Source organism: Telmatherina bonti (genome assembly GCF_933228915.1).
Source record: "Telmatherina bonti genome assembly, chromosome: 17".
Classification (NCBI taxonomy): domain Eukaryota; kingdom Metazoa; phylum Chordata; class Actinopteri; order Atheriniformes; family Telmatherinidae; genus Telmatherina; species Telmatherina bonti.
The window spans coordinates 28,615,844-28,643,609 of record NC_136615.1 but is presented as its reverse complement, the minus strand read 5'-3'; the positions used below and the strand labels follow the sequence as shown (position 1 = coordinate 28,643,609).

Here is a 27,766-nt window from a genome sequence, read left to right as displayed (position 1 = left end):
AAAAACTTCAAAACAACATAAAACATTAAGAAAAAAACAGAAACAAATAAAACTAAGTAAAAGCTAGATTAAAAAGACGTGTCTTAAACTGTTTTTTAAAAGAGTTCCCTGACTCAGCCAATCGAAGGCTGACAGGAAGGGATGTTGCTGCCATGTGTTTAGCTATTTGACTGCTAGTTTTAACAAGGAATTGAATGGGTGTACTTAACAAATTACCTGTATTATGATTTTGTAATAATAATATTGTTAATCTGTAGAAATAATTATCTAGTTTTACTCGGAAATCATGCTAAAATTTTTCAAATAAGAAAGAGTCCTAGTTTGATAGTAAATCTGTATATAACTATAAATATTGCCATTTTCGATGTAGAATTTTCTGATATAGATGCCATGAAGAATGGCCGCTGACTAAAAACTTGACAAGTAAAGTTTGAGATATCCAGAAGCATCAAGATGAGCTAGGATGCATTCAAACATGTTTTGACTTTGCATTTTCAAGTTTTACCAGAGTCGTGACACACAGAGCAGTTGACCCTGATAAGGTATGAGGTATCTCTTTGTTGGCTGAAACGTCCTTTTTAAGTTTTATGACATGGCAGTTTTCATACAGACCTGATAGCGGACCTAAAGGACTTTAGAGTTAACACGTAAAGAGATTATATGTCTTCACAAGAGGATCAGAGCCAAATGCCTGGATCCAGTTTGAATGAAGAAATTTAAATAGCAATGCTAGAGAGGTCCATGGTCCTCAGCCGGAATAGGGTAGATTGACCTCTCGGGAGGTGGAAGTGAAGTCCTGCCTCAAGTGGAGGAGTTTAAATATGTTGGAGTATTGTTCGAGAGTGAGGGAAGGATGGAGTGTGAGATCGACAGAGCTGAGCCAGAAGGCGAAGCTCTCAATTTACCAGTCGATCTATGTTCCTACCCTCACCAATGATCATGAGCTGTGGGTCATGACCGAAAGTACGAGATCTCGTATACAGGCGGCTGAAATGAGTTTCCTCCACAGGGTGGCCGGGCTCTCCCTTAGAGATAGGGTGAGGAGTTTGGTAATCCAGGAGGGGCTCAGAGTAGAGCCGCTGCTTCTCCGCATTGAGAGGAACCAGTTGAGGTGGCTCGGGCATCTGGTCAGGATGCCTCCTGGACGCCTCCCTGGTGAGGTGTTCCAGGCACGTCCCTCTGGCGGGAGACCCCGGGGAAGACCCAGGACACGCTGGAGGGACTATATTTCTCGGCTGGCCTGGGAACACCTTGGGATCCCCCCGCAGAGTTGGCAAATGTGGCTGGGGAGAGGGCAGTCTGGGCTTCCCTACTTAGGCTGCTGCCCCGTGAACTGACCCCGGATAAGTGGTAGAAGATGGATGGATGGATGAATGTTGGAGACGTTGCATGAGGAGGTTACTCTTGTTGGAAAGTCATTTTAAACCTAAACTTTCTGACTTTAAAAGTTATGAATATCAGAGTATTTTTCTCTTCTCTGCTCGCATTATAGACATTTTGTGTTAATTGTACTGCATTGTCCTGATCATATGTTTGTGTGTGTTTCTGCTCCTGCAGCTCGGACCAGAGATGTGATGAAAGAGTTCAGTGATGTGTATGAGCAGCAGTACGCCGTCGCACTCTTCAACAGCGTCCGCTTCGAGATAGAGGGAGGAGGAGGCACGCAGTCACAGCTGCTTCACAGAAAGGCAAGTGCTGCATTGTTTCTGCTCTTCACAAACAACTTTGACTATGTTTCTACATGCATGGCTGCTCAGTCTTCTTTACACCTTTAGTTTGGCCTTTTTACTGAACTGTGCAAAAGCCACCCTTCCTTTACTTTAGCTATTGCCTGGAAAACTGGAAATAGGTGTTGCATTTCATTGAAACATGGAAATATAAAAGAAAAATGTGACTCTTCAAAGCTTTGCTTTGGATGCTGGCTGTCTTTTGTTCTGTTCTTTGTTCCCACACGGCTCCAGCAGTGTTGAAATCCCGGCTTTGGAGAGGATTCATCACTCCATGTTGTCACTACTTTTTAGTCCAGTTCTTGTGTCATTTAGCATGCCTCAGCCGTTTCTCCCTGATTTCCTTCCTTGAGATTAGCTTCCTAACAGCGAACCTTGCATGGAGACCATATCTGAAAAGGCATTGGCCAACTCCAGGGTCGTATGCATATATCAGTTTCTGAGTCAGGCCTTTGCTTCATTTGCTTCTATGTCTTAAAGTTTCTTCAAGAATGTAAGAATAAATCATAACCAGAGTTCAAACATTGGAAAGTAATGTGATGATGCTTAAAGTTCTGGCCGTTAGTTTTCTGGCCTGTAGTTTTCAGCATTTTTTTCTGTCAAAAAGGTCTGCCAACTAATACGTCTGGCATTTTTTAGACATGACATGACAAAAGATTATTTGTCTTTGAAGCAGGCTTCTGGTGACGAAGTGCCTAAAGGTACAATTTGAAACTGGTTGGTTGCTTAAGAAAGAAATTCCTCAGAAAAATGATCAGATAAGAACCAATGTGGGAAAAAAAACTTTACACTAATGAACCATCAAAAGAAATCTATTGTGTCCCTCTCCACCTTTTCATTTCAGTCTTATATCTTCTTTTACTACAGAATGAGACTGGTTACAGGCCATATTTGTTCATATTTTCATGTTCTAGCAAAAGCTACTTTTAAATCAACAAGCAAGCAAAGATCATGTAGCTTTAGCAAAGTAAGTAACTCGGTTACTGAGCTAAGCTTTGACCTGAAAATCTTGATTAATTTAGTTGATTTGTAGTCTCTAAATACACTCTCTAAATACTAGATATGGCTTATTTCCTCATATTAGCTAGTCAATTGCTACCATGTAACTACATGAGCATTGCTACGTAGCTTCATGCTAACATCAGGTTAATGGCCTTACATAACATTGGTGGTTGTAGTGACACAGGAACTAAAGCTGTGTTGGAAATGTGCAGCCAAATGAAAATATTTTTAAAAGAAGAAAACGAAGGAACCTACTTATGAATTTGTTTAAAGCTGGTGTAGTGGTACTAGTGATCTATACAGGGATGCTTTTTGTCATCCTTCAGTAACCCTACACTTAACTGAGATGGCACCTGAGTGTCCAATCTACCTTTGCCCCTGTTGACAATTCCTTTACAAGATTATAAGTAGGGCTGGGCGATATGACCTTTTAGTAATATCCCGATATTTTTATGCCATGTCACGATATACGATATATATCTCGATATTTACCTTAGCCTTGAATGAATGCTTTGGTGCATACAATCACATCAGTAAGATGATTTTGTGTCTCCATTAAAACATAATTGTTCATACTGCATTAAGAGATGCTGATTTTAAACATTTATGCCAAAAGGATGAAATTGTAATGAAGCAAACTGATCAAAACTGTATTTATTGAACAGTTAAAGCAGTGGCAGAAACATGTCATTTTAAAACAAAATAAAGTGCCTTTGCATGATGTAATAAATGCAACGTATGAAAATAGGTGCTCTGGGGGGGACTTTTCAAATGATGAATAATTATAAGGCTTTGCTTTATGGATACGTTTTTGAGTTGTCGTGTATTTTTTTTTCATCGCAGAGTTTAGCGTAGAAATCAGTCTTATAATCCAGGCAGAATGTCCTCGTATCGTCTCCAATAAAAGGCTTCAGCCAGTTTTTAATTCAGGATTTGATTCCCACTGCTTTCTGTACTTTCTAGAGACATGACGAGCTAGATAAACATGCTTGTGTCACACACACAGTGGATGAGGTGAGTAAGTGACAAAGGTTGTGAATGTAATCAAATAGAATTAATTATTTTTGCGTGACGTGAAAAACTTTGCAATTTACATCCCACTCTGTAATCCAGAGCGGGATCAGTGGCGGATTTGGCTGTTCATTGTGACTGTAGGTGGAGTCGTGCAGGTGTCCTCTCTGCTCCTCTGACTGGCTGCAGCTGCAGCCGGAGCGACTGAGTGCTTTAGGACGGGGAGAGACTCTCGTTTGTGACAATAACTTTACAATATGTGCTTTAAAGTCAGTCGCCAAAACACCAGGAAAGTCTCCAATAACTCCAGTAAAAGTCGCTAGATTTGTCGCTAGTCGCTTTTCACAAAAAAAGGCGCCAGATTTAGCGAGAAAGTCGCCAAGTTGGCAACAGTGGCTACACGCTGCCTCTCATGACGTAGCACGTAGCTCACGTTATGTACGTAACGGGGTGCGTTTGTTTTAACTCTCTGTGCAAGGCGGTGCAGAGTCGAGGAGGAGTGAGAAAACCCCGCCCACAGCTAAAAACACCTGCATGACAACAGGATACTCGGATATGACGAATATAGGCATTTTTTATATCGCACAGATATTTGAGTATATTTGATATATCGTCCAGCCCTAATTATAAGATGTTCCTTTGATGTAAAATATAGGAAATCAGTTGGATTTTATACAATTTTGTATATTCAGGAAGCATAATTATTTAAAAAACTATGCGCTGTACTAAGTGCATTCCTTCAAGACATCCGTTCTGCTGTTTCGTTATGAAAATCCGACAGGATTTCACTGAATCATTCACACATGACTGCTGCCTCTTTCCTCGCTGGTTTAAACATCATGTTACACAGAATGCATGAATGAATCACTGGGGTATTACCTAATACTTTTCCTCTCAGTGTACTTTGTATTCGTCGCATCTTTTTGTTCACTGAGTGCATTGAGAAATTGTGCTTTTTCTGCATTTTTAATTACTGGAGGGAAAGTGGAGCAGATTTCACACATGAAGAGAGATGCTGTGATGAGGGTTCATTTATACAGGCAACAGTGTGGAGGAAAGTTGCTTCTATCACCTCCTATTCTGTGAATATATCTGTTTAAAGACTGGATGAAATGTGAAAAAGCGCAGAAATCTGATATATTTGTATTTTCACTAAGCTGAATTATGTTTTGAGTTTACTTTTGCATTCAGAAGCATTGATTTTCCATTTTTTAGTTTATATTTGAACTGGAAGCACTCTAAATATGAGCTGATTAAACACTTTTAAGGCAGTTTTAGTTTAAAGTTCAAGTAAAAGCACATTATTTAACATATTGTTTCAGACACTATGTTTTACTTAAAGTTGTCTCGCTCGGTTTTCCCTCTCTGAGCAGGGATTATTTGATCCGAGGCAGGAAATCCGAAAACAAAGTGGGTGGTGTATATCCTTGTGTAAACACTTGTAGGTAAACTCTCCTCCCTTGAATGTTTGGAAACTCCATCTAGACTCTAAGACTCTTGCACAATTTGGGAAAACTCTTCTATGACAGATGTAAATCCCAAAAAGTACAACACAAACACATTTATTGCTGTTGTAATTTGTGTCAAATGGTGGATAAGTGACTTACTGTGGGGTCATATTTAAGTGTTGAGTGTGGGTGTGATGTTTCAGGACCCCCTGGCGGGCCGCTCCATCTTCTCAGGGAGTCTGTTCCAGTATCTGGAGGAGAACCGGAAGTGGAGGAATCGCTTCGTGTCCGTGCCAAACAGCTACACCATCAGCCTCTTTGAGAGCAAAACAGTGAGTGGATGTAGGATCAGACTGAACTTCTGTCCGTTACGATGAATCTGGCATTTGTGTTAAAGTCGTTTCTCTCTCCAGGCACATGAAAGAGGGCTGCACCCGAAGGTTACCATAGACTGTGCCGGGTACAAGGCCCTGACCTCCATGGAGGAGTACATGGAGCTGATCAATGGCAGCCTGCCAGGTTAGATATTAACAGACAGATACAATGAAGGCATGATGGGGAAAAAATCAAAGCAGAGTAAAAAACAAAAAACTGCAATGACTTGCAAATCATTTAAACCCTTTATTTCAAGCCAGTAACATAGTAACAGTCGCTTGGTCGTGAAAAAGATGGCGTGTCTGGAGTTTATGTGAGCATCTTCCTTTACATGGTGCAGTTATGGATGCATCTTCAAACTGTGCTGACTGGCAGTGGTTTGTAGAAGTGATTCCCACCGCAAATCAATGATGGAGTCCAACAGCAGAGTCTAGACGCTGGTGGTGGATGAACTGAGATAAGAGGAGGTGGGGACTTCCTATGAGGCCCCTGGGCATTAGATGAAGGTGGTGGAATGGGAGGAAGGGGGTTGTGTGAAAGTCAGGCTGAAGAGAGAACGCTAGGGCAGAAAAGAAATTTTAAAGAACGGGGAAGTGACTGTTTGGCTTTGGAAAAATAGCATGAAAGAAGATGACAAAAAGAACGAGGCGATTTTATCAGGAGGGAAAATTAAATGAGAAAAGAAGGTAATTGTGAATATAAGGGAATAAATGTTTGTAGGCAGTTGTGCACACCACTGATCAAGCTTGGAAATGTATTGGTTTTCAGCTTTTTGTCTTCATAGAGCTTGGATATTTCTCTGGTTTATCTGATTGTTTAAATTCATAGAAGCGAAAGAGTAATTTCACATCTACAGCGACACATCAAGTCAGTGGTCGGTGATCCGATAGCTTCCACCCAAACTGAAAACACTGATATAACAGCAAGACAATAAACATGTGTAAGATTATTATCATCATTGGTAAGACTATTATCAAAAACATAGAAATGTTTGCTTTGTTCTGACAATTAGATTTTCTTAATTTGTTGAGGAAAGGACTATTAATCAAAGGTGTAGAGTAAAAGTTCATTTTGACATAATTCAACTCGTGAAAACGCAAAAGAACAAAACATGTTTTCTGAGGCCCAGCAATAAAATATATAATTATAAATACAGTATAAAGCAGACAGCTTCTCATAAAAGCCACTAAAAATAACCTAAATCTGGTAACAATAAGTGGAATAAATGCATAAAAAATGAGGTTATAGCACATTTTTTTGCAGCCTTAGGGAAGACACTGCGCTGCAGCCTTGTGGGTCGGGATTTAAGGCTGCACAGCCTTCTGACTGAGGGGATCAAATCAAACAAAATCAAATCAAACTTTATTTATAAAACACTTTTCATGCAGTGTTTTACATCATAAAATGATTTCCGCTTATTGAAATAAATCAAGGCTTGACATACAGGAGCACGTAAGGGATGAGGGTGAAGAGTTCATGGACTGAATGGGTGCGGTCCAACATGATGCATCTGCTGACATAAATGTCCTCTAAAAAAGGAAGGCTGGTGTTAGTCATTTCTTTAGCAGCTTTAACCACGCTTTACAGCGCCTCGTGCGTAACTATGAAAAAGTATTACCTTGGTTGTTATTGCTAAGCTTTAAAAATATATAGTTTGAAGCTTTAGATAGGAGTAATCATCACACTAAATCCTAAATAAATGTCTACAAATAGAAGTTTATTGTGTTAGTTTTCCTTTACATGCAGAACGTTCCCGTCTGTCTCGGCTTTGTTAAACAAATTCAGAATTTTTGCATTTAAATGTCTGCCTGAGCTCAAGAGGAATACATAATATTGGGATTTTATTAGTTGCTTTTGGTGATTTTGATACAAATAGAAGTGATCTATGCTCAATTAGTGTGTTAAATTGTCTCATATTGATTGTTGGGATGGCAGATTATCCAATAATTCAATATAACGTATTCTGATCAGACTTGAGGTCTTTATTCAAAAATATGGCATCTTAGTCTGGAAAATTTAGTCAAAAAGATCATTAAAACCATCTGTAATATTTAAGATAAGATTCTCTTGTGGGACCTAGATGTGTTTCTACGTAAAAATGTGAAGCAGCTTAAATGACCAACATGACATTTGACTCATATCCCAATACTTCACTGGTTTCTGACCTTAATACTCAGTGACCCTCTCTGAAGACACACTTAGATTGGTTATGCACATTGTCCTGCAAGAAAGACTCCAGAACACACTGACTGCTTTAAACATGCACCATGCCTGACTCAAAGTAGAAACCCAAGAGAATATAATCAGCGGAAATGATGAGCAGAAAGAGAGAAAAGGTCCAGAAGAAGAGAGATGATGAGCCAACATCGGACTGACATTTACTGGCTGGAGAGAAAAGGCAGGATGCAAGAGTTAGTCTTTTCCCTAAAATCTGCCAAAGTTCAGCTGTTTTAACAAACTGAAACTAAATGTGTTCATTTAATTTTATGGAGCACTGTATGTGTATCTTTTCATCACGAGAGGCCCTCGTGCAGGGGGCTGCGTGGGGATATTGTGAAACATCAGTGAAATATAATTAGTTTTCCAGTCTGGCACCTAGGAAGGGTCAAATGGCACATATGGTGAAAAAATGTGCCTAAATAACACATTATGTTGTTCTGCCTTTAACTTCTGTAAAAACATCTGTAAAATGGCTCAGGTTCACTTTTTAGCATCAACTTTTTACACATTTCTCATTAAAAGTTCCTCAATGAACAGAGCTGCTATCCACGGATTCAAAATTAGATATCACTCTTATTAAGGTTTTTTTTTTTTTTAATGAGACAAATGTAAAAGTTGTTGTGTTTTATTTGAATTTACTCAAACTAAGTAACACAAATCTTAAATCTAACACTTCTGTTATAATTTTGGACAATGATAAACACCGATCCATAACATCCTGACAGGACAGAGAAGCAGCTGAAGGACTTAAAGGTTTTTTTCATCCCTATGGTCATTAGATGGTGCAACACGTTCCTCACCTCTTATAATGCTGAACTATTACTATATCATCTCTTACTTATTTAAGTATATACATATATATATATATATATATATATATATATATATATATATATATATATATATATATATATATATATATATCTATATATACATTTGTGAGCTGCTAGGCAACATGTATCCTCCCTCCACATACAGTAGCCCTTATAGTAAAATATATCATTCATTTATTGTAGGTAAGTAATGTAATACAGCTTAATGAAGGGTTTTATTTAGAATAGGCTTTATGTTTTCTCCTCCAGTGTTTAAAATCATCCATTTTTCACTTTTTGTTCTGTTCTTTGACATGCTGCAGGCATCAAGGCCAAAGCGAGCAACAGTCCCTTCATCAAATGTGCGACCCAGTTTCCCCTCATCCTGTGGCACCCCTACGCCCGCCACCACTACTTCTGTGTGATGACCGAGAAGGAGCAGAAGAAGTGGCACGCTGTCCTGCAGGACTGTGTCAGACACAGCAACAACGGTAACTATGCACACACATACTTACAAACAAACAGGAAGTACAATAAGAAATTACTTAATGTTTCATCCGGAAGCAATGAATAGATGATGATTAACAGAGCGGCGTGGAGCTCACAGCCCATCCATACGCATTTTAAACAGCTCCACCCAGATCAGTCAGTACCGCTGTCTTCTTCTGCACCTTTGTTGTGATTCAGGTGAGGGTGTGTGTGAGTGTGTGTCACAGTGTAAAGCTGTGAAATGCCTTGTTAGTAAGCTGTAAATATGAGATGCAGCAGGATTGAGGTGTATTCTGCTTTTAGGGTTTTAGTTACAGTCTTGTTGTCTTTGGGTTAAAGCAACACGTTGAAGTTTTCACATGTTAGATCATCATACCACATCAGCAGCGGATACTTCCTGTTTCACACTCTCACACTGTTGTTTGCAGAGCACAGTTTCATGTAAGGAAATCCCATTTAAGGATGAAAACTTCAATGGGATTATCTCTGCTGGTTCTGTCGTTGACTATTAATCAGTTTATTTAAGTGTATAGATGAAAAATTACTTTGCTACAGAAATAAAAACATCAAAATCTTTCAGCTTCTAAATTCTTAACCTTTATGTACATGATTTCTATCAGTATTTCTACCCTGTGCTACAGAGGAGAGGGTCTCCGGTCCGGTTAGTGCTTTCACACAGACACAGTTCTAGTTCTGGGTCTGGCTCTGTTCTTAGGTCTAATAACCTTGCTGTTTTCTACTGAACTAGTCCACGTTTACAGCAGCTTAACCAGAGAGTCAAGTGGGTGGTGATGACTGGTAAACTTAAGCATCTTAGAGATTTGCTCCTAAAGGTTGATGTTAAGGCATCAGGCTCATATATTCAGACAACTTAGCAAATTATTAAGATGCAACAGCGTTGCCTGGCAACGTAACAGTGCAGCAGTCTTTGATGGTACTTGGTCAACTTCTTCTTTGGTGGTGGCTGCTGCTGTGGAAAGATGGTCCTGTGGACACCACTTTTGTCCAAGTCTTTTATTCTGCCTAGGTTGTTTGTTTTTTGTTTTTTGTTTTTTTGGGTGGGTTGGGGGGAGTTCTAGCATGATGCTATTATAAAATGCATTTCTTATTCAACTTTATTCACACACAGATTGCAATACAACACTTTTTGAAAACACTGACAGGCGGTATTTGTCTGGCTCCAGCTATTTTTCAGTCTTTTTCATTATTTTTCTTTTCTTTACTAAAACATAAGTAGCACAGCAGTGTGGTGTTCAGGTGAATTGAGGTTTTACCCATAAATGGCTTCATGGTTTGCAATTGTGAATCATTATTTTCTGGGGCCTGTTGAGGACCAACTTTTGATACAGTTAGAAAGATTTGACTTGATCATACAACATAATACGATACGATACGATACGATACGATACGATACGATGTGGCACGATACGCAGGATGAATTTCCATAGGAAAATTTGTTTTGGACTGAAGTAATGCTACATTACTGTAAATCAGTTTGTAGACAACTCAATTGTTTTGTTGAAATAGTAAGGGATTCAAAATAGTTTTTTGTAGACTTGAGACACATTTACATGTAAAAATAGAATGTTAATAAAACTTTTGTGGGGAATGAGCATGGAAATGTGACTATTTTTGTACACAGTGTTAAATAGTTTAAAAAATATTTAGTCTAAATACTCCAATACGGAAATGCTTTTTTCCAAGAGGAGGCAGTTTAATTATTAGGTGAATTATATTCTGAAATATATTTTCAGAATGGAGAGACTAGCTAGCAGGTAGTTAGAACACATCTTATAACTTAGGCCTTTTGCCTAGTTTCACACATTTCACTCAGCATGACAGAGCTCAGTTCGAGTGGTGAATAATTTCATCCATTGAAACATAACAGCGCAGGTCATTTGCGTCAGTTCCTGCTTCCTATTTTCATTGAATTTATTCCAGAGCCTTTGTCTGAGCATTTTAAGAATTAACGGTAGTTTGAAGGCTTGGTCCCACATTAAAAGATGTTTGTCTAATTGTGGTGAAGATTTTTTTTTTTGATGTCTCTTCTTGTGGTGCTGTGACTCATGTCTCATTGTTGTGAGACACAGAAGGCAGAGATTTCCTGGTTGATGTGCAAACATAGTGTGATCCATTTTTGTTGTGTCTTAATTTACCTCAGTTTTGGCAAGACAACAGTGTGTGACGTCTTTGGGCGTTGTGTTGAGACACTTGTGTTATAAATGACTCGTTTAATTATAACTGCAACTAACTCACCAAGTTTTAATTTATAAGTTTGTTTAAATTAAAATGTTGATTTATAGCTTTATTTAGAGTTTACAGTTTTGTAGAAATATCCCTTCGGTTTGTTTGTGATTGTATAATGATAGGGGTTCAGATGAGCTGGATCATTTGGTTGATTACTGGATTGTAGATCAATTGTATATAATTAGCAACTTTATAAAATGTCTCACCTTTCTAAATGACATATTGATCTACACATAAATGTCTGAATAGTTTGTTTTTATTAATTAAAAAGGGAAGTCAAGGATGCCTAAGGGCTTTTTGGGTGAGATCCAACCCTTTTCAGATTGGGTTATCTGCACTTGAGGCTTCATGTATCGTAGATATGCAGATGATACTCAACTCTACCTTACATTTCCTACAGATGAACTCAGCATCTAAACTTCTCTAAAACATATATTCAGTCACTCTAAAATAATATAAATGCATCAGTTTCACAAATTCCCCATCTGTTTTCATCAGTGCCATAGCCCAATGCTTGGAGAAATGCATATATTTTTATTGATGACTATGCACTCCTTTGTGACCACTTTTGTCTGGATTTACTGAAGGTTTGGGCGCAATAAAACGCATGCAAAGTCATTGCACATGACATTTCTGTCCAAGTCCTAAATTCCACGTGTAAACAGATGATCACAGTTTTTAGGTTTCCACACTCTGCAGTCATTGATTGAGACCAAACAAGGATTTTTTTTCTTTTTCTTTTTTTTTCCTTCCATGTAGCATTTCTTTCTCCATAGCAATCTAGACAAAGTCATACAAGCATAATGGCTGCGATGTGTAGGGTTGCAAATTGTGCTTCTCGTTCTCGCTGAATGATGGGAAATCTTGTGTTACTGACTGTGTAGAATTGTGTTGAAAAGCTGAGAATAGTTTAAATAAATTATTCTAAAAGTCAAAAGTTTCTTTTTGTGGCTTGATGACCTAATTTGCTTTGGATCATCCATCCATCCATCCATCCATCCATCCATCCACTTCTTCTCTTTCCTTGTCCCCTTCTTGCAGCTCTTCCCTGGGAATTCCATTGCATTATCAGGCCAGCTGAGACATCCCTAAGTCCCTAGGACTGGGTTTTCCTCAGAATCCCCTTCTGATGGGACATGCCCACCAGACTGAGAGGCTTGCAGGAGACATCCTTACTAGATACTATAGCCACCTGATCTGGCTCTTCAGGGATGACCCAGTTTCTCATTTTATTTAGAGTAGATTCCAGACACCCTGCAAAGGAATGTGGTTTTGTTTCTGTGATCTGGCTCTTCTCATCACTACCCACAGCTTGTGACCATACGGCGGGGTAAATTAATCAGTAAATTGAGAGGGTTGCCTCTTCGTTCAATCTGATTAGGTGATCACATCATTCCAGGTCTGCCAGTCGATCTTCTGCTTCATTTTTCCCACACTCATGAACAAAACCCAGAGATATTTGAATTCTTACACTTGGGGCAGGATCCCATTCCTGACCCAGAGAGGACACTCCACTGCTTTGACTAAGTGTCTGCTAACTTTTTACAGAATTAGACATTCTTGGAAAAAATTTCACATATTGTTTGGCATTTGGAAGATTTGACAAAGACAACAATGTCCCTTAACTTGCTTAAGCTGTTATACTGTTGTACCACATTCACTTGTGGGTGTGCACATGCATGTAATGATCTTTCTGTGTTCTTCAAGACTTGGACAACCTTCCTGCAATGTAATTTAAGGCTGAATAAGATGTAAATATGCTTTAAATGTGTGTTGGGGTGGTGTGTGATGCACAAAGTATCAGTCAGTCCTCTGTACCAGATCAAATGATGCCAGTCAGTTGTGCACTGAAGTTTGAACAAATATTGTTTTTGAAGTTTTATTTATAGTGGAAAAAAACACTACTTGGCCTCTAAGTTAAGCTGACAAAGTTGTTCAACCTGATTCAGCCTTGGTTTTACTTTTATCAGCTATTGTCCCAACCAAACAGGCTGCAAGAATTAACGCTTAATTGCAAACAAGAGAGCAAGTAAGCTTTTTGAAGAAAAACAAAATCCATTGCATGCTTATTTTAACTGATATGTAGTAAAAAAACAAAAAAAAACAAAGGTGAATCTGATTAGATTTAAATTACTATGTAATTAAATGACTCATAATCAGGTCTGGCTCACCTTTTACGCCCAATCACTATCTGTTTACACATGTTCAGTACACTGCTGACTCTTCATTGTACATTCCAGCTATGAGGCTGGGCCTCAGGAGTATTTTGCAAACAACAGAGCCTTGGTTGCTGTTTTACTGTCACCATGACTTGTGGAGGTAAACTTCACTGCTCTCATTGGCATTCATGTTTTTGGCCTGTGGTGACATGTCCTGTCTCACCTCAGCCACACTAGGAAAGCCAGAACCAGCGGAAGGCTTTTCCTTTTCCCTTGACAGCGATAAATGGCTTTATGACCTGACCTGGACTTTCTCTCCAGTTGTTTCCAGTCACTTTACACACATACCTCACATTGCAGTTCATGCTTATTAGGTAATTGGTAGCAGCCCACAGGCTACATGCAAAGCTGTTCTTTAGCTGAACACAGACACTATTCAGCTGGCTCTGATAAGACAAAACCACATGTTAAATGTTCACACTAACATGTTAAAGGCTTATTTGAATCCACTAAAGTGACCCTTGTTTAGCCTTAATAAATGGCCAATAAAACAAGTGGCTGCTGCTTTGCATCGCCTTAACAAGATGATTTGCAAAGTGCCACCAGCACAGCACAAAACCCCTCTGTTACAACAGTGTGCACAAAAACAAAAGGTGCCTGTCATCTTAGAGCTATGTGTAACATATGTGTGTAATCAGGCAGGTTTTGTCCCTCTCTATTTTTTTTTTTTTTACCATGTTTTCAAAGTTTAAAGCAATTTCTTTTTCTAAGTAAACTTGCTGGCTACTTTATTAGCCACCTTGCTTCTACCTGGTGGGACCATCTTTTGTCTTCAGAACTGATCTAATTCTTAGAGTCATAGATTCAACAAGATGTTGGAAACTTTCCTCAGAGGTTTTACTCCATACTGACATGAAGCACCATCCATGGTGAGAATCTCCTGCTCCAGCACAACCCACAGCTGCTCTGTTGGACTGAGATCTGGTGACTGTGGAGGCCGTTGGAGTACCATGAACCCATCGTCATGTTGATGGAAGAAGTTGTAGATTATTTTAGCTTTGTGACATGGTGCATCATCCTGCAGAACGTTTCCATCAGAAGATGCTATGTTGTGATCATAAATTGGTAGACATGGTCAGCAACAATACTTAGATAGGCTGTGAGGTTTTAACCATTCTTGGTGGGTTTTAATGGGTGAAAGTGTGCCAAGAAAACGCCCTTCACACCATTACACCACCAGCAGCCTGGAGTATTGATACAAGTCAAAATGGTTCCAAATTTTCATGTTGTTTCCACCAAAAATCCTGTTCCTACCATGTGCAGTTTTTTCATCTTTTATTGTTTAGTTTTGGTGATTTTGTATGAATTGTAGCCTCAGTTTTCCGTTCATACCTGACAGGACCTAGTGGCACGTGGTGTGATCTTCTGGTAAAGTACACCGCCTTGCTTCATGGTTGTGTTCAGAGAAGATATTCTGCATTCCTTGGTTGAAACCAATGTTTATTTGAGGTCATCTTGCCTTTCTGTCAACCTCTGACAGTCATAGGACCTATTTATCCAGCCAGCCGCTGCTCACTGGATATAATCTCTTCTTCAGACCATTATAAATCTTATCAATATGTCTTTAGTGACAGGATATGTACCACAATCATTTAAAACTGCTGTAATCAAGCCTTTACTTAAAAAGCAATCTCTGGATCCAGAGGTGATAGCAAATTATAGACCTATATCTAACCTCCCGTTTATGTCCAAAATTCTGGAGAAAATAGTTTCAGCTCAGCTACATGCCCACCTGAGCAGAAATAATTTATGCGAGGAGTTTCAGTCAGGATTTAGAGCTCATCATAGTACTGAGACAGCATTGGTGAAAGTTACTAATGACCTTCTTATGGCCTCAGACAAAGGACTTGTGTCCGTACTTATCTTGCTTGATCTTAGTGCTGCATTTGATACAGTCGATCATAACATTCTGTTACAAAGACTAGAACAGGTGATTGGAATTACAGGTACAGCGTTAAGCTGGTTTAAATCATATTTATCTGATAGACTTCAGTTTGTTCATGTAAATGACAAGTCCTCCTCCCAAACTACAGTAAGTCATGGAGTTCCTCAAGGTTCTGTACTTGGACCAATACTCTTCACGCTATATATGCTCCCTTTAGGCAAAATTATTAGACAGCATGGAATAAACTTTCATTGTTATGCAGATGATACTCAACTATACTTATCCTTTAAACCAGATGAAACAAATCAGCCCAATAGGCTACAGAATTGTCTCATAGACATAAAGACTTGGATGTCTAGAAATTTTCTCCTCTTAAACTCAGATAAGACTGAAGTAATTCTCGTTGGATCTGAAAAACTCAGAGCTAAATTTTCCGGTTTTGTAATGAACCTGGATGGCATTACTTTAGCTTCCAGTGCTACAGTGAGAAACCTTGGAGTAATATTTGACCCTGACCTGTCCTTTGGCCCACATATTAAGCAGGTTACTAAAACAGCCTTCTTTCATTTACGTAATATAGCCAAAATTAGGGACATTCTGTCTCGGAGTGATGCAGAAAAACTGGTTCACGCTTTTGTTACTTCGAGACTAGATTACTGTAACTCTCTATTACTGGGCTGTCCTAAATATGCCCTGAAAAGCCTTCAGCTGATCCAGAATTCTGCAGCCAGAGTCCTGACCAGAACCAGCATGAGAGATCATATTTCTCCAGTTTTAGCCTCTCTTCATTGGCTGCCTGTTGAATCTAGAATAGAATTTAAAATCCTTCTCCTTACATATAAAGCCCTCCACAACCAGGCACCACTATATATCAAAGACCTCATTGTTCCTTATATACCAAGTAGAGTACTTCGTTCGCAGACTGCAGGCTTACTTGTGGTTCCTAGAGTCTCAAAGAGCCGAGCAGGAGGCAGAGCCTTTGGTTATCAGGCCCCTCTCTTATGGAATAAGCTCCCAGTTAGTGTTAGGGAAGCAGACACCCTCCCCACCTTTAAGACTAGGCTGAAGACTTATCTTTTTGATAAGTCCTATAGCTGGGGATGGTTAGCATCCCTTAGTTATGCTGCTATAGGTTTAGACTGCTGAGGGACATTTCCTGATACACTGAGCTTCTTTCTTTTTCTCTTTATCTCTTTCTTTTACCCCCCCATAACAGTGTTGCATCATTAACATGTATGTCTCCTGTCTCAGCAGGTCTCCCTGGCCGGGAGTAGCAGTTCCTGTTGTCTGTTGTCTTTCTGTCCTCTTCCCCCCACACAGCAGAGGCAGATGGCTGCCTGTCCTGAGCCGGGTTCTGCCGGAGGTTTCCTTCCTGTTAAAAGGGAGTTTTTTCCTTCCCACTGTTGCCAGTGTGCTTGCTCAGGATGGGAGATTGAGTTGGACTCAACTCAATCTTTTGGTTTCCTTATATAGGCTGTTATGAATTGGCCTTCATTATGTTTTCCCCTCTGTCTGTAAAGCGTCTTGAGATGGCATTGCCGTGATTTGACGCTATATAAATAAAGTTGAATTGAAATTATCTGTAAACTCCAGAGACAGTTGTGTGTGAAAATCCCAGTAGATCAGCTGTTTCTGAAATACTCAGACCAACAATCATGTCACATTAAAAGTCACTTAAATCTGCATTATTCCTTATCCTGATGCTCAGTAAGAACCTCAGAAGGTCAGCTTGACCATATCTACATGACTACATTCATTGAGTTGCTGCCATGTGATTGGCTGATTAGATTAGATATTTTAAGCAGTTGAACTAAAATAAGTTTAAACAAACCAAGAGAGTGAATAATACTTATGTTTCCACAGAAGACAAGCCTTCACCAGGCAGTCTTTTGCTTTCTGCAGGTCATCCTAGCTGCAGTCCATCACCGCCTTTAGCTGCTGTTGACCAACTACAGAACTATCAATCATGGCTGATTTCCACCCCCACATCCTGTAAAACCAGCCACCACCTCCCTGCTCTGTTCAACATGAGAAAACCTTTGGTGTACAAATCCAGAGGATGATAAATCTTACATATAAAGGTTAAGTGAGATGTGTGTTTCACAGCATTTGTTAGTCGATTTAAAATTCTGACATCAAGCCATGTAGCATAATGAATCCAGTTCCAGTACACCACATAAACCAAAGACAGGGTCTCCTGCATTTATTCATTCTTGGACATGGGGATCTAAAATTCCACGTAAGGACTTGCTTAGTTGTGGTTGTGATGTCTGCAGCTGATGTTTTTTTTACTGTTTCAGTGAGTGAACTGTGGGTTTTGAAGTTTGGGACTGGTTCCACAGGGCTGCACCATATGGTGAAATCCAGCTCATGCATGTCAATGAAAGCAGCAATGTCAGTGAAAGAGGGAAGAAGTGAATGAAACTTACTTTATTCTAAAGGCAGGTGGCCTAAAGCTGAGGTCAGACCAGTTATATGTTTAACATCCACAAATGTCTAAACAGTAAACTCCAAAGAGTGAAATGTTTGTGGGTGTGAAGGCTTGGGAAGTCATCCCTGACAGATGCTGCAGCCCCACAAAACCAGAGCGCAGTGAGAAAGGCAGGGAGGGAAATGCCTTAAATAAAAAGACTGTGGTAAGTGCTGCCACATGTTCTATTAATACACAGCGCACACACACACACACACACACACACACACACACACACACACACACACAGTCAGCGCAAAGGGGCTATAATCTGCTCCTTGATCTAACTTGGTTCAGACACAAGGGGAATGCTTAGATATTTGCAGGCCTTGCAGAAGGTCAGAAAGAATCTCACTGCTGCTATTACGTCCTTTTAAAATCATTTTAATCTAAATTTTTGGAGCACGAACTCAGCAATTTGCAAAGTATTCACTTCCCCTGGCATTTTTTTCAATAACCTGGAATCAAAATGAATTTTTTCCTCTTTTAACAACACAACTTTTCTACTTTGTTGAAGGTTGAAAGTATTGTCAATCATGAAACAAAACAAGAAATAAGACGATAAAAACAGAAAACTTGGGCATGCATAAGTGGCCATCTTCACAATAGAGATTACTTCTGCAACAACTACAGTCATTACTAACCAGTTTCAAGCCAGCGTAGCTTCAAAGATCCAACAAGATTGGGCATGCTGAGGGTGGTATGACCACAAGGCTTTTGTAACTATTCCAGCTGCAAGTCTCTCAGGGTATGTCTTTGGGTTTGGTACATTTTTCCCCTGGGATTTTATTTTTTCTTTTGTCCTTTCCTTTACACAAAATAGTTCTTGCTCCTTCCGGAGGATTTGGTTCTGCTGGTCTGCAGCAATCTTTAATTAGATTGAATTAGCTCAGGTTGTCAGCAGTGCCTTATGCTGAATTCAAAATATGCTTTCACCTCTTCACCAAGACTATTTTCATCAGGTCTACAACGTAGTGGTCCTATTGGTAGATAATGCAATCTGCTGGGGAACCTTGGTGCTCCTTATGGGTTACCTGTGAGGCAGGTTTAAACTCGCACCGTGTCTGCGTGAGGTTGGGCCCGAGTAGCAGCGGACATATTTTTATTTGAGCTTAAGGTCTGGAGATGGCAGTTGGGCTGGTGGGTACTGGTGAACTGCTGAATACCATAGTCCATAGATTGTTTTAACTTGATCTGACCTCTACATGATAGCACACTACCTGTCAACATGACAGCCGCCTGTACAACTACTTTCCCTTTGTGCTTATAACTTCACTATTAGCCCAACAACATGTGCCAAGACCAAAAGTTCATAAATGTCTGCTTTTCAGCAGAGTTAGTGAGCTGGGAGCAGAGACGGCTTCCTGTCTGGCTCTGGTTCTCCCCCCTCCACAGTTCTTCGAAGCTTCCTGTCTTTGTCAGCCTCCTCTGAGTCACACACTTACAGCCGCGGACAGAGCAACTTCAACAGGCATTAACAACCTCAGCGGTACTTATGCATGACTGACTTTACATGCAGCAACCAAATCAGCACTTAGGCATTCAACTTACCATTCATCCGTTTCCAGAACAGGAAACTTCCACATTTCTATGATTTGTTTGCACCTCCATCCAGATCTGAGAAAACTCAGCAATGATGTCATCCCACGTCATAAACCTTACTGTAATGTTTTGTTAGGAAATTTCAGGTTTTGCTATATTTACTTCCTCATAAATTATAAAAGTACATTCCTCATTTAGAGCTCCGGGAGTAAAACCAGCTGTCTTCAGCTGCAAACTTCCTAAAACTGTACACACACACACACACACACACACACTGCTGAGTGCTTTCTGAGCTGCTTTTATTGTTCTGTCAGCTGGGAGGAGCCGTAACTATAGTAACCAAATGAAATCTATACTCCAACATCTTCCTGTTTCGATGGATGACACATTTGTGTGTGATGCATGCACCAGTGTGCATGTGATAACTGCCTCCTCCTCCCTGGGAATTGTGATTGTATAAAGCTAAATTAATCATTCAGACCATAGGGGGTGACAGAGTTGTTATGGAAACTGTTTCTAAAGGGCCTGCTTGAATCTGTTTTTGGTCCAACAGGTCTGCCAGAGGACTTCACTGTTCAGACACCTGCCTTCACTGACTCTGTAAGACTTTACAGACAAGGAAAAGGACACTACGGGACCTGGGATATGATGTGTGGAGTCCCACCACAGGTCAGGACCTCATCCACTATAAGACCCCAACTTAATCACAAACACACATACGTGGCTTTGCTTGGGATCACCGCTCAGAATAAGCTCCTTTTCTCTTAAAACTTGCTCCTCTGTGTGTTTCAGTCACCTTTTCTTCATAAAGCTCTATCACTCCAGGCTGTATCCAAGTTTATTTTTAGTTTCCTGAAGTTATGTTCTTTCTTCTGCCATAAACAATACACAGAGTAGCCTGCCCACAATTTACATGGAATCACAATCCAATGTGGTGTTGCTGAACTATTTAAAGCGTATGGTTTCAGCTTGGGCAAAGATTGAATTAGCTCTGAAAGAGACCCTTTGTGTTGGTTTGGGTTTTGTTTTATCTCAGAACTCTGGTTTTTATTTTTGTTTTGTTTTGGGAACAGTTTTTGTCTTTGCTTATTCCTGTTACTTTTGCCTTCCTGTGTGTTCTCCACACCTGTTTTGGATTTAGTTGGTTAAAACTGTTCTGTTCCCACTGTACACACCTGTTTGTCATCAATGATCACTTATATGATCTATGGCTGTGTCTGAATGTCCACCCTATTCCTTACATAGTACCCTATATAGGGGTTACGCTATTTTCTAGTCCAAAGAAAAAAAACGTAGTGCACGCAAAATTACCCACAATGCATCTTAAAAAGTAGTGAGTGTTGATGGTTATCATACGGGTCAATACAAACCACAATGCATTATAGGCAGGAGCTCAAAGTGGCGCAAGTGAAACGAACATCAAAGCAGGTTAAGAAAACTAACTATAGATTATTCATTTTATATCCTTATTTTGTAAATAAATATGCAACAAAGAAAGAATAAAATACAATATAGGAAAATAATTTTATCCACACATGTTGGAATGGATTTGGAAGGATGCATGGTGGCAGCCAGTAGTCACATGATCTGTGGAGAAAATAGCCAACTTTGTGCCCGAATCGCCAACAGAATGGGTGCACTATATAGTGTAGCACCATATAGTAAATGAGGGATTTGGGAGGAGTGTGTACATTCAGACACAGCCCATGTTTTTGTAAAGAAACAACAAAATAGTCAAAAGTGGTTTGATGGAAATTTGTGACACCAGGCATCGAGGGGTTAAAATAGGATGTGTCATTCACAAACGAGCCGGCTCTAAGAGCCGATTTTGTGTCGAAGACAATTCATTTAAAGGTTTGATTAACATATTTCATAGTTAGTGTATACTCTTTAAGAAAAATGAATAAAAATGTTTTAATGAAAACACTGAAAAAAAAAAGCTTTCCATCATACAAGCCATTCATTGCTATAATGGGCTAAAATAAAAGCTCTGAGTGGTAATACATGAAGGGCTAAGCTGGACTTCCCATTGCTCTCCAAAATCACCGAAAGCAGTTTTGCATTATTACTGCAGACTTTTTCATGGCTGGCATTTTTCCTTAACCATTTATAGAGCACTCAATGAAATACCTTAAAATTAGACATTTTAACCAAAAATTGTCTTTGTGGGATTCACCAAGACCTTCTTTCTTTTGTTAAATTAACAAAATAAAAAAAAAATAAAACAAATACTGAATACGAAAGAAAACGAAGTAATGAAAAATGGTCACTAGCCCCATAAGGGGGGAGACCTGTATTGATTTGTTGGTGCTATAGGAAAACCCTCAAAAGTGTTTTAAACAGTCTGTGCTCAAAAGCCTAGAAGACAAAATGACTTCAATACAGTTGTACGAGTAAAAGTAAAATTTAACAAAGACTTTAAATACAAGCAAATAAACTACTTTAACCACAGCTAATAAAAATTTAAACTCTGCTCTGGTTTTAAATCAGGATGTGAGTTGATTAGTACACAATGCTAGCTCACCAGGATAATGTTATTTGATCTAACTTGAATTTAAATGTTTGTCGTGGCCAGTGTGACTTTCCTGCCAAAGACATCTGATTAATTTAGCAGAAACAAGTAGCAGAAGCTTCACAGTTTACAAGACTTACACAAACTGAGCTCAGGAATATAGCAGGCTAACACTAGATAACGCCACAACACAATAGGCTAACAATGATTACAGTCTCCAAAACAAACATATATAAAAGAAAACCATCCAGCCACTACTTCAAAGAGCTGTTTAAACCCAAAAGGAGACACAACCAGTGCATTAAACCTCCTTAACACCACCCTGGATAACAAAACAGACTGTTAGCAGACTAGCATAATGAAAGGATGCTGTACATTACAATCCTGGGCTATCGTGATATGAAGCTGTTTGAAAGACCTTGGCTTTTCAACATTTTGCAATGTACTGTATGTAGCTGTAGAAAAAACTGTCTTGTGGGTTCATTACATTTAATGAAGGTTTGTCAGTTGTTTAAGTTTGTGTGCGAGTTCATATTGGGGCATTTGCAGTGAGTGAGTCATACCATGAGATTAGTTTAACCTGTGCTTTGCAGGGATTATGTAAAAAGAAGACATTTTGCTTCTCATTGAGGCATCCCTGTGAGACCCAACAAGCTATTTCAGGTTAGAAGGACATTTCCTTTAATGGTGATGTTATTAATTAGGATTTAGAGTTTCATAAAAACTGGTTAAAATAGTTAGTTTTATGTGTTGAAAGGGCAGAACCACTAAAACAAGGCATGCAGCTGCTTTGACACCTAACTGTATCCATATGACTGCTGAGTAAAGAAAAGCTGGATTTCTGAAGGTTTAATTTTGTTTTTCATGTTCAACGGTAGACATTAAGTAGAGTGTGTCAAGCTTTGATATAGCTTAATATCTTATGTTGTGTGCAGATTTTAGCTAATCTTGTGATGGAGACCCTCCACCCTGAGTTAAGAAATGTGATCGCCCCCCGTCTGAATGGAAAGATGCAACAGAAACAGAGGAACTGGATGCTGGTGAGTTTCTATCAGACATGCTGTGTGAAGTCATGTTTACACCACATAACTTCTTACATATCGCTCCTCTAGATCTCGGATGCGGTGTACAAGCAAGTGTTGTCTCAGACCACCGGTCAGTATGAAGCACTTGTGGAAGCCTGTGAGGCCCACAGAGGTTCATTAGACGCCAGACTGCGGACTGACATGGACCAGATCGTTACATCGAAGGAACATGTCAGCAGCAAGATAAAAGGTGGGGAAGAACATGGCTTTGACTTTTAATCTACCGGTACTATCTAACTAGTGATGCAATAATTCACACAACTTAAAAATGGATGAAATGGTTCAATATGTCTGCATTGTATCTCTGGACTAATGGAAGCAACTGGAAATATGTGGCAGTGAGTTGGAAAGCAATGACCCACAAGAGGAAAAAGTCAGGGCAACATACCACAGATGGCTTTTGAAAGAGTCCATATTCTTCTGATTTACTTGGCCATAATTTTAAGTGTCGAGTAAAAGAGATTTACATAGTTGGATGTTCGAGAAACACTTGATTTCATTCATTCCTTTTTTTATACTACATAGTCCAGTTCAGGGTGGCGGGACAGGTTCCAGAGGCAGGGACACCCTGGACAGGTCGCCAGTACATCGTAGAAAAACAAACTTTCCTGCCATTTTCTACGTTATTACAGCACTTCCTGGTAAATTCAATTTTATTTTCTGTCTCCTTGAAGGTACACATACTCTGACTGGTCAGCTGGTTTGCCCCAAATAATAGTGTTAGACAGCTTTCCTTGTTTTCCTTTCATTTCTGCTCTTAGGGTGCTCCAAACAAGCCACAAGCCAGACATAATGCAAATGTGCATCCTTTTCATGACACTTACAGTAAGAACCTTGTAACAGATTAGACTTATAATGCAGCTTAACCTTATAAAGCCAAATGTCATATTTAATATTTACAGTATATTATGCATCACTTTATGGTAGAAAACTTCACTCAGAACCCTGGTGGACCCTGGTGGATACTAAAAAGCATAGGACTACACTACAATCATTTATATCTATTGCATTGTACTAAGTGGTATAAAAAAAAGACAATTTATTTATTTATTTATTTATTTTAATTCATATTTTGTTGAATGGTCAAATAAAGACGTAACTGGAATTTGTGCCCCAGTTGTTCTTAGGTTTGGCTTTTAATGGTTGACAGCAGAGAGAATATTCTCATCTGGTTTGTTACTTTACAGATCTGTTAGAAGTACAAAAAATGAGATAAGATGCCTATATTGTAAGAGAAAAGGAAATAATTGAATTGTTTTCATCTAAAGTGTTCATAGTAAAGAATTCATTCATTTTAATGAAGCTTTTTTTCTGTAGCAGTTCATAACAATGTCACCTCATCTATACATCCCACCTGGAGTATAAACGGTGATGAGACAAAAATGTAGGAAGGTTCTCGGTTCATCATAGGACACCTAAAGCCATTATAAGCCTCATTTACACTCAATGCTAAATACATATTAAGTATTCTGTCTGTCTTCTGAGTTCTTTATGTAACATTAACAGATCATTTCCCATTAAATCCACTGGGAAAGACTGCCCAAACTTTCGACTGGTTGTGTATTTCAGTCCTTTTTATGAGAGCTTGCAGGTGTGAACCCGGACAAAGCAAACAGAGCAGTTCCCATAGAAACGATGGGGGCAGCGTTGCAACAAATAGCTGATGTGTGACCAGCAAAGGGAACGAAGAAGAATAAAAAGGCACAATCTTTTCTTTTTTTTTTTAAATTTAATGGCACGTTGTCTACTGCGCTCTTTCTTTTTGCCCAAGCCCCTCCCACTAAAACCATCGTCGTGTTTGTTGTTTTCTAAAACTTTCTGAACTCTATACTGCCCTCTAGTGGACGTGAAGCCTAACAACCATACCAAGGTAATGGAAGCTGTTGGTAGTTTCGTTGATGTTTCTAAAGCAGCATTCATGAGGATTAAGCCTGTGGCAGCTTAGGTAAGCAAGCATTGTCAAAAAGGACAGTTTTAAACCTAAGCTTAAAGGTAGAGACGTCTGCTTCCTTAAGCCAAACTCTAAGAAACACTTCTGTAAAAAAAAGCCAAGAGTGTACTTTTAAAAAATTCCCAGAACATTTTACGGATCATTTTTACTGATACTTCTGGACCTCCAGAGTATAAACCCTGCTGCATTCACTGACATGTCTGTAAATCTGAAACTTCCTGACTTTCATAGTCCTGACACCACGCAGAACAAAAGTGAGAATAAGTGAACCAAATTAAAATATGTGTCTCAATTGGTAACAAGTGGTTGAATTTAATTTATTCAAGATCAGTTATGAGGTTCATATCCAGCATAATTTTACCTCCCAGTGAGACGCATAGATTCTTCTTCAGCTTCGACAGTCTGGGACACAACATGGACAATTAGCTGCCGTCTATCCGAAGGTGAAATACATGCGGTAGTGTTGAGTCTCCCTTCCTTAACGTCTGCTGCAGTCATGATGCCAACATTGACATTCAAACAGACCCGACCGACCCACAAACATCGCCTGAATATCAACAAAACATAGGCAAGAAAAATATACAAAATATCAACCAGAAACGGTTAAATTCCTGCAGAATATGGATCTCCCATGAGCCTTTGCACACTTGTCATCACGGATCTGTAAATCTGGAGAAAAGTTTGTCATTAAGATGCTAAAGTTACGGTAAACTTTGGTCAGAACCGTCTTCTGCAAACCTGAAAGTAGCTGGTTTGATTCCAGGCTTCCTCTGACAACACACTGAAGTGTTCTTTGGAAAGACACTGATGTGTCTGTTGGGGTGTAAATGTGTGTGATAGAGTAAAGGCACGGTATGTAAAACGTAGAAGTGCTGTTGAATGTGTGACACGTAGCGTTAAAGTGCTTCTTAGTGGTTGAGTTAGCGTCACATGTCTCCAGGACACAGGACTTTATTGTGTTCAGGTTTGAGAACTTCTTGTTCCGAAGATGCAATATGCAAATTAGATAAATACAGATAAAACTACCGTAAAACGTTCTAATAGAATATTCCTTCAAATTTTTACAGTACATTTTGGCCCATTTTTTACAGACTTGCAGTAGAAACTGAGGGGCCTGATAACCGGATCTCTGCCTCCCATCGTACTTTTAGAAACTCTAGGAACTAAGGGTGGGAAAATCCAAAAAAATATCGAAAATCTGAATTTTTTTTGGCTTCATAATTTTAAAATAAATTTTTTTGTTAAAGAAATCAATTTTTTTTCAAATAAATAAAAATAATCCATTGTAAAATTGTTATAATTTTTATTGATCTTTTGATTTGTCTGCTTGGGCGTTATAGCTGCAGAATGATGGTCTGGCTTATTGTATCTTTTTTTTTCCAAATTGAAATCAAGAAAAATGACGAACAATGAAAAAGTTTTATACATTTATTTTTTTTTTAATCTACAAAAATGAGAAATATGAAAGAATTGTGAGAATCGCAATTTATATCGAATCGAAACAGGACAAAAGCATATCGTCACAGTCCTGCTGTCTGGGAGAAGAGGGAAAAAGAAACTGAAAATCTCAATAAATTAAAGAAATTTATACACCCAGTTTTTACCTTTAACACATCAGCATGCAGAATGATCTCATCTCAGCATCACGTAACGTCATCTGCTCGACCTCTTCTGCATTGTTCTCCTGTTTGCCTCTGTGAGACGTGGCTGAAGCCCCTCTGGTGCAGGAACATTTGGCACAGCAAACCTCTCAGCCTGAGTAGGACAACAGCCCTCGAGGTTTTTATCACTTTGATATTTGGCTTTAAAAAGTCGTTCTTCTGTGACCAAACATCCCTCTATGGCTCCTTCCATGTTTTGTCCTCACAACTCCTGCTTTGCAGTGAAAAAGCAGAGAGCTTGCTTTCTTCTTTTTGTCCAGAAGTTAAGTCAGAACAGGCTACCCATTCTTTCCATGGCTCTCTTTAAGCTGAAGTGGTAGAACTGCATTCCAGCACTGTATGGACTTTTCCTGACCTCATAGCACAAATAAGCGTCAAAACCACAGGTTACTTGTTAGAACCGTGTAAATACATTATATAAAGCAATTTAAGGAGTTTGACAGGTAATAATTGTAAAAGCCAGTGTGCAACCATGAAAGTTTGTGTTTTTAACTAAATTATCAGCACATATGACCCCTGTAAACCCAGAGAAACTAAATACACGAGTCAGAAAACTGCATGAAACACTGATTCTTACATTAACTTATATCAAGTTTACACAGAGTGAACCCAAAATATTCCACATTTTGTCCCTTGAAGTTAATTTGTGAATCTAAATCTGTTATTGCCAACTCAGGATGCAGCATATAATATTTCAAACAAGTAGATAAGATAAGATAAGATAAGATAAGATAAACTTTATTTATATAGTGCTTTTCATCGAGACAAGGTCACAAAGTGCTTGACAACAATAAAAACATAGAAAACCTGCAATGTTTGGAAAAAAAACCAAAACAAAAATCACAACAGTATAAATACACAGCAGTGTCGTTGAGTCTTTAATATTGTTGAGTGAATAAATATGTTTTTAAGAGGTTTTTAAAAGCATATAGTTATATACAAAAGCATATGGGGAAGCTCATTCCACAGACGGGGAGTGACAGCTTTAAAAGAACGGTCTCCCCGGGTTTTAAAACGGGTTCGTGGGACCATCAACAGGTGTTTCCTGGACTTCAAGCCGGACTGTAGAGCCTAACCAAGTCCTCAGTGTAACCAGGGCTCTGTCCATGC

At 39.1% G+C, this 27,766-nt stretch overlaps 1 protein-coding gene across 1 annotated transcript in view; it reads left to right on the top strand.

Annotated features, from left to right (window-relative positions):
* The window catches only part of niban2a (niban apoptosis regulator 2a), a 42,900-nt gene that overhangs the window by 8,587 nt on the left and 6,547 nt on the right, over window positions 1-27,766 (top strand). The window contains exons 2-8 of the mRNA XM_079256917.1: window positions 1,558-1,688; window positions 5,392-5,520; window positions 5,602-5,707; window positions 8,919-9,086; window positions 20,001-20,116; window positions 22,895-22,999; window positions 23,072-23,234. Of these exons, the coding sequence (XP_079113043.1) occupies window positions 1,558-1,688; window positions 5,392-5,520; window positions 5,602-5,707; window positions 8,919-9,086; window positions 20,001-20,116; window positions 22,895-22,999; window positions 23,072-23,234 (918 nt within the window). The remainder of the gene's footprint in view (window positions 1-1,557; window positions 1,689-5,391; window positions 5,521-5,601; window positions 5,708-8,918; window positions 9,087-20,000; window positions 20,117-22,894; window positions 23,000-23,071; window positions 23,235-27,766) is intronic.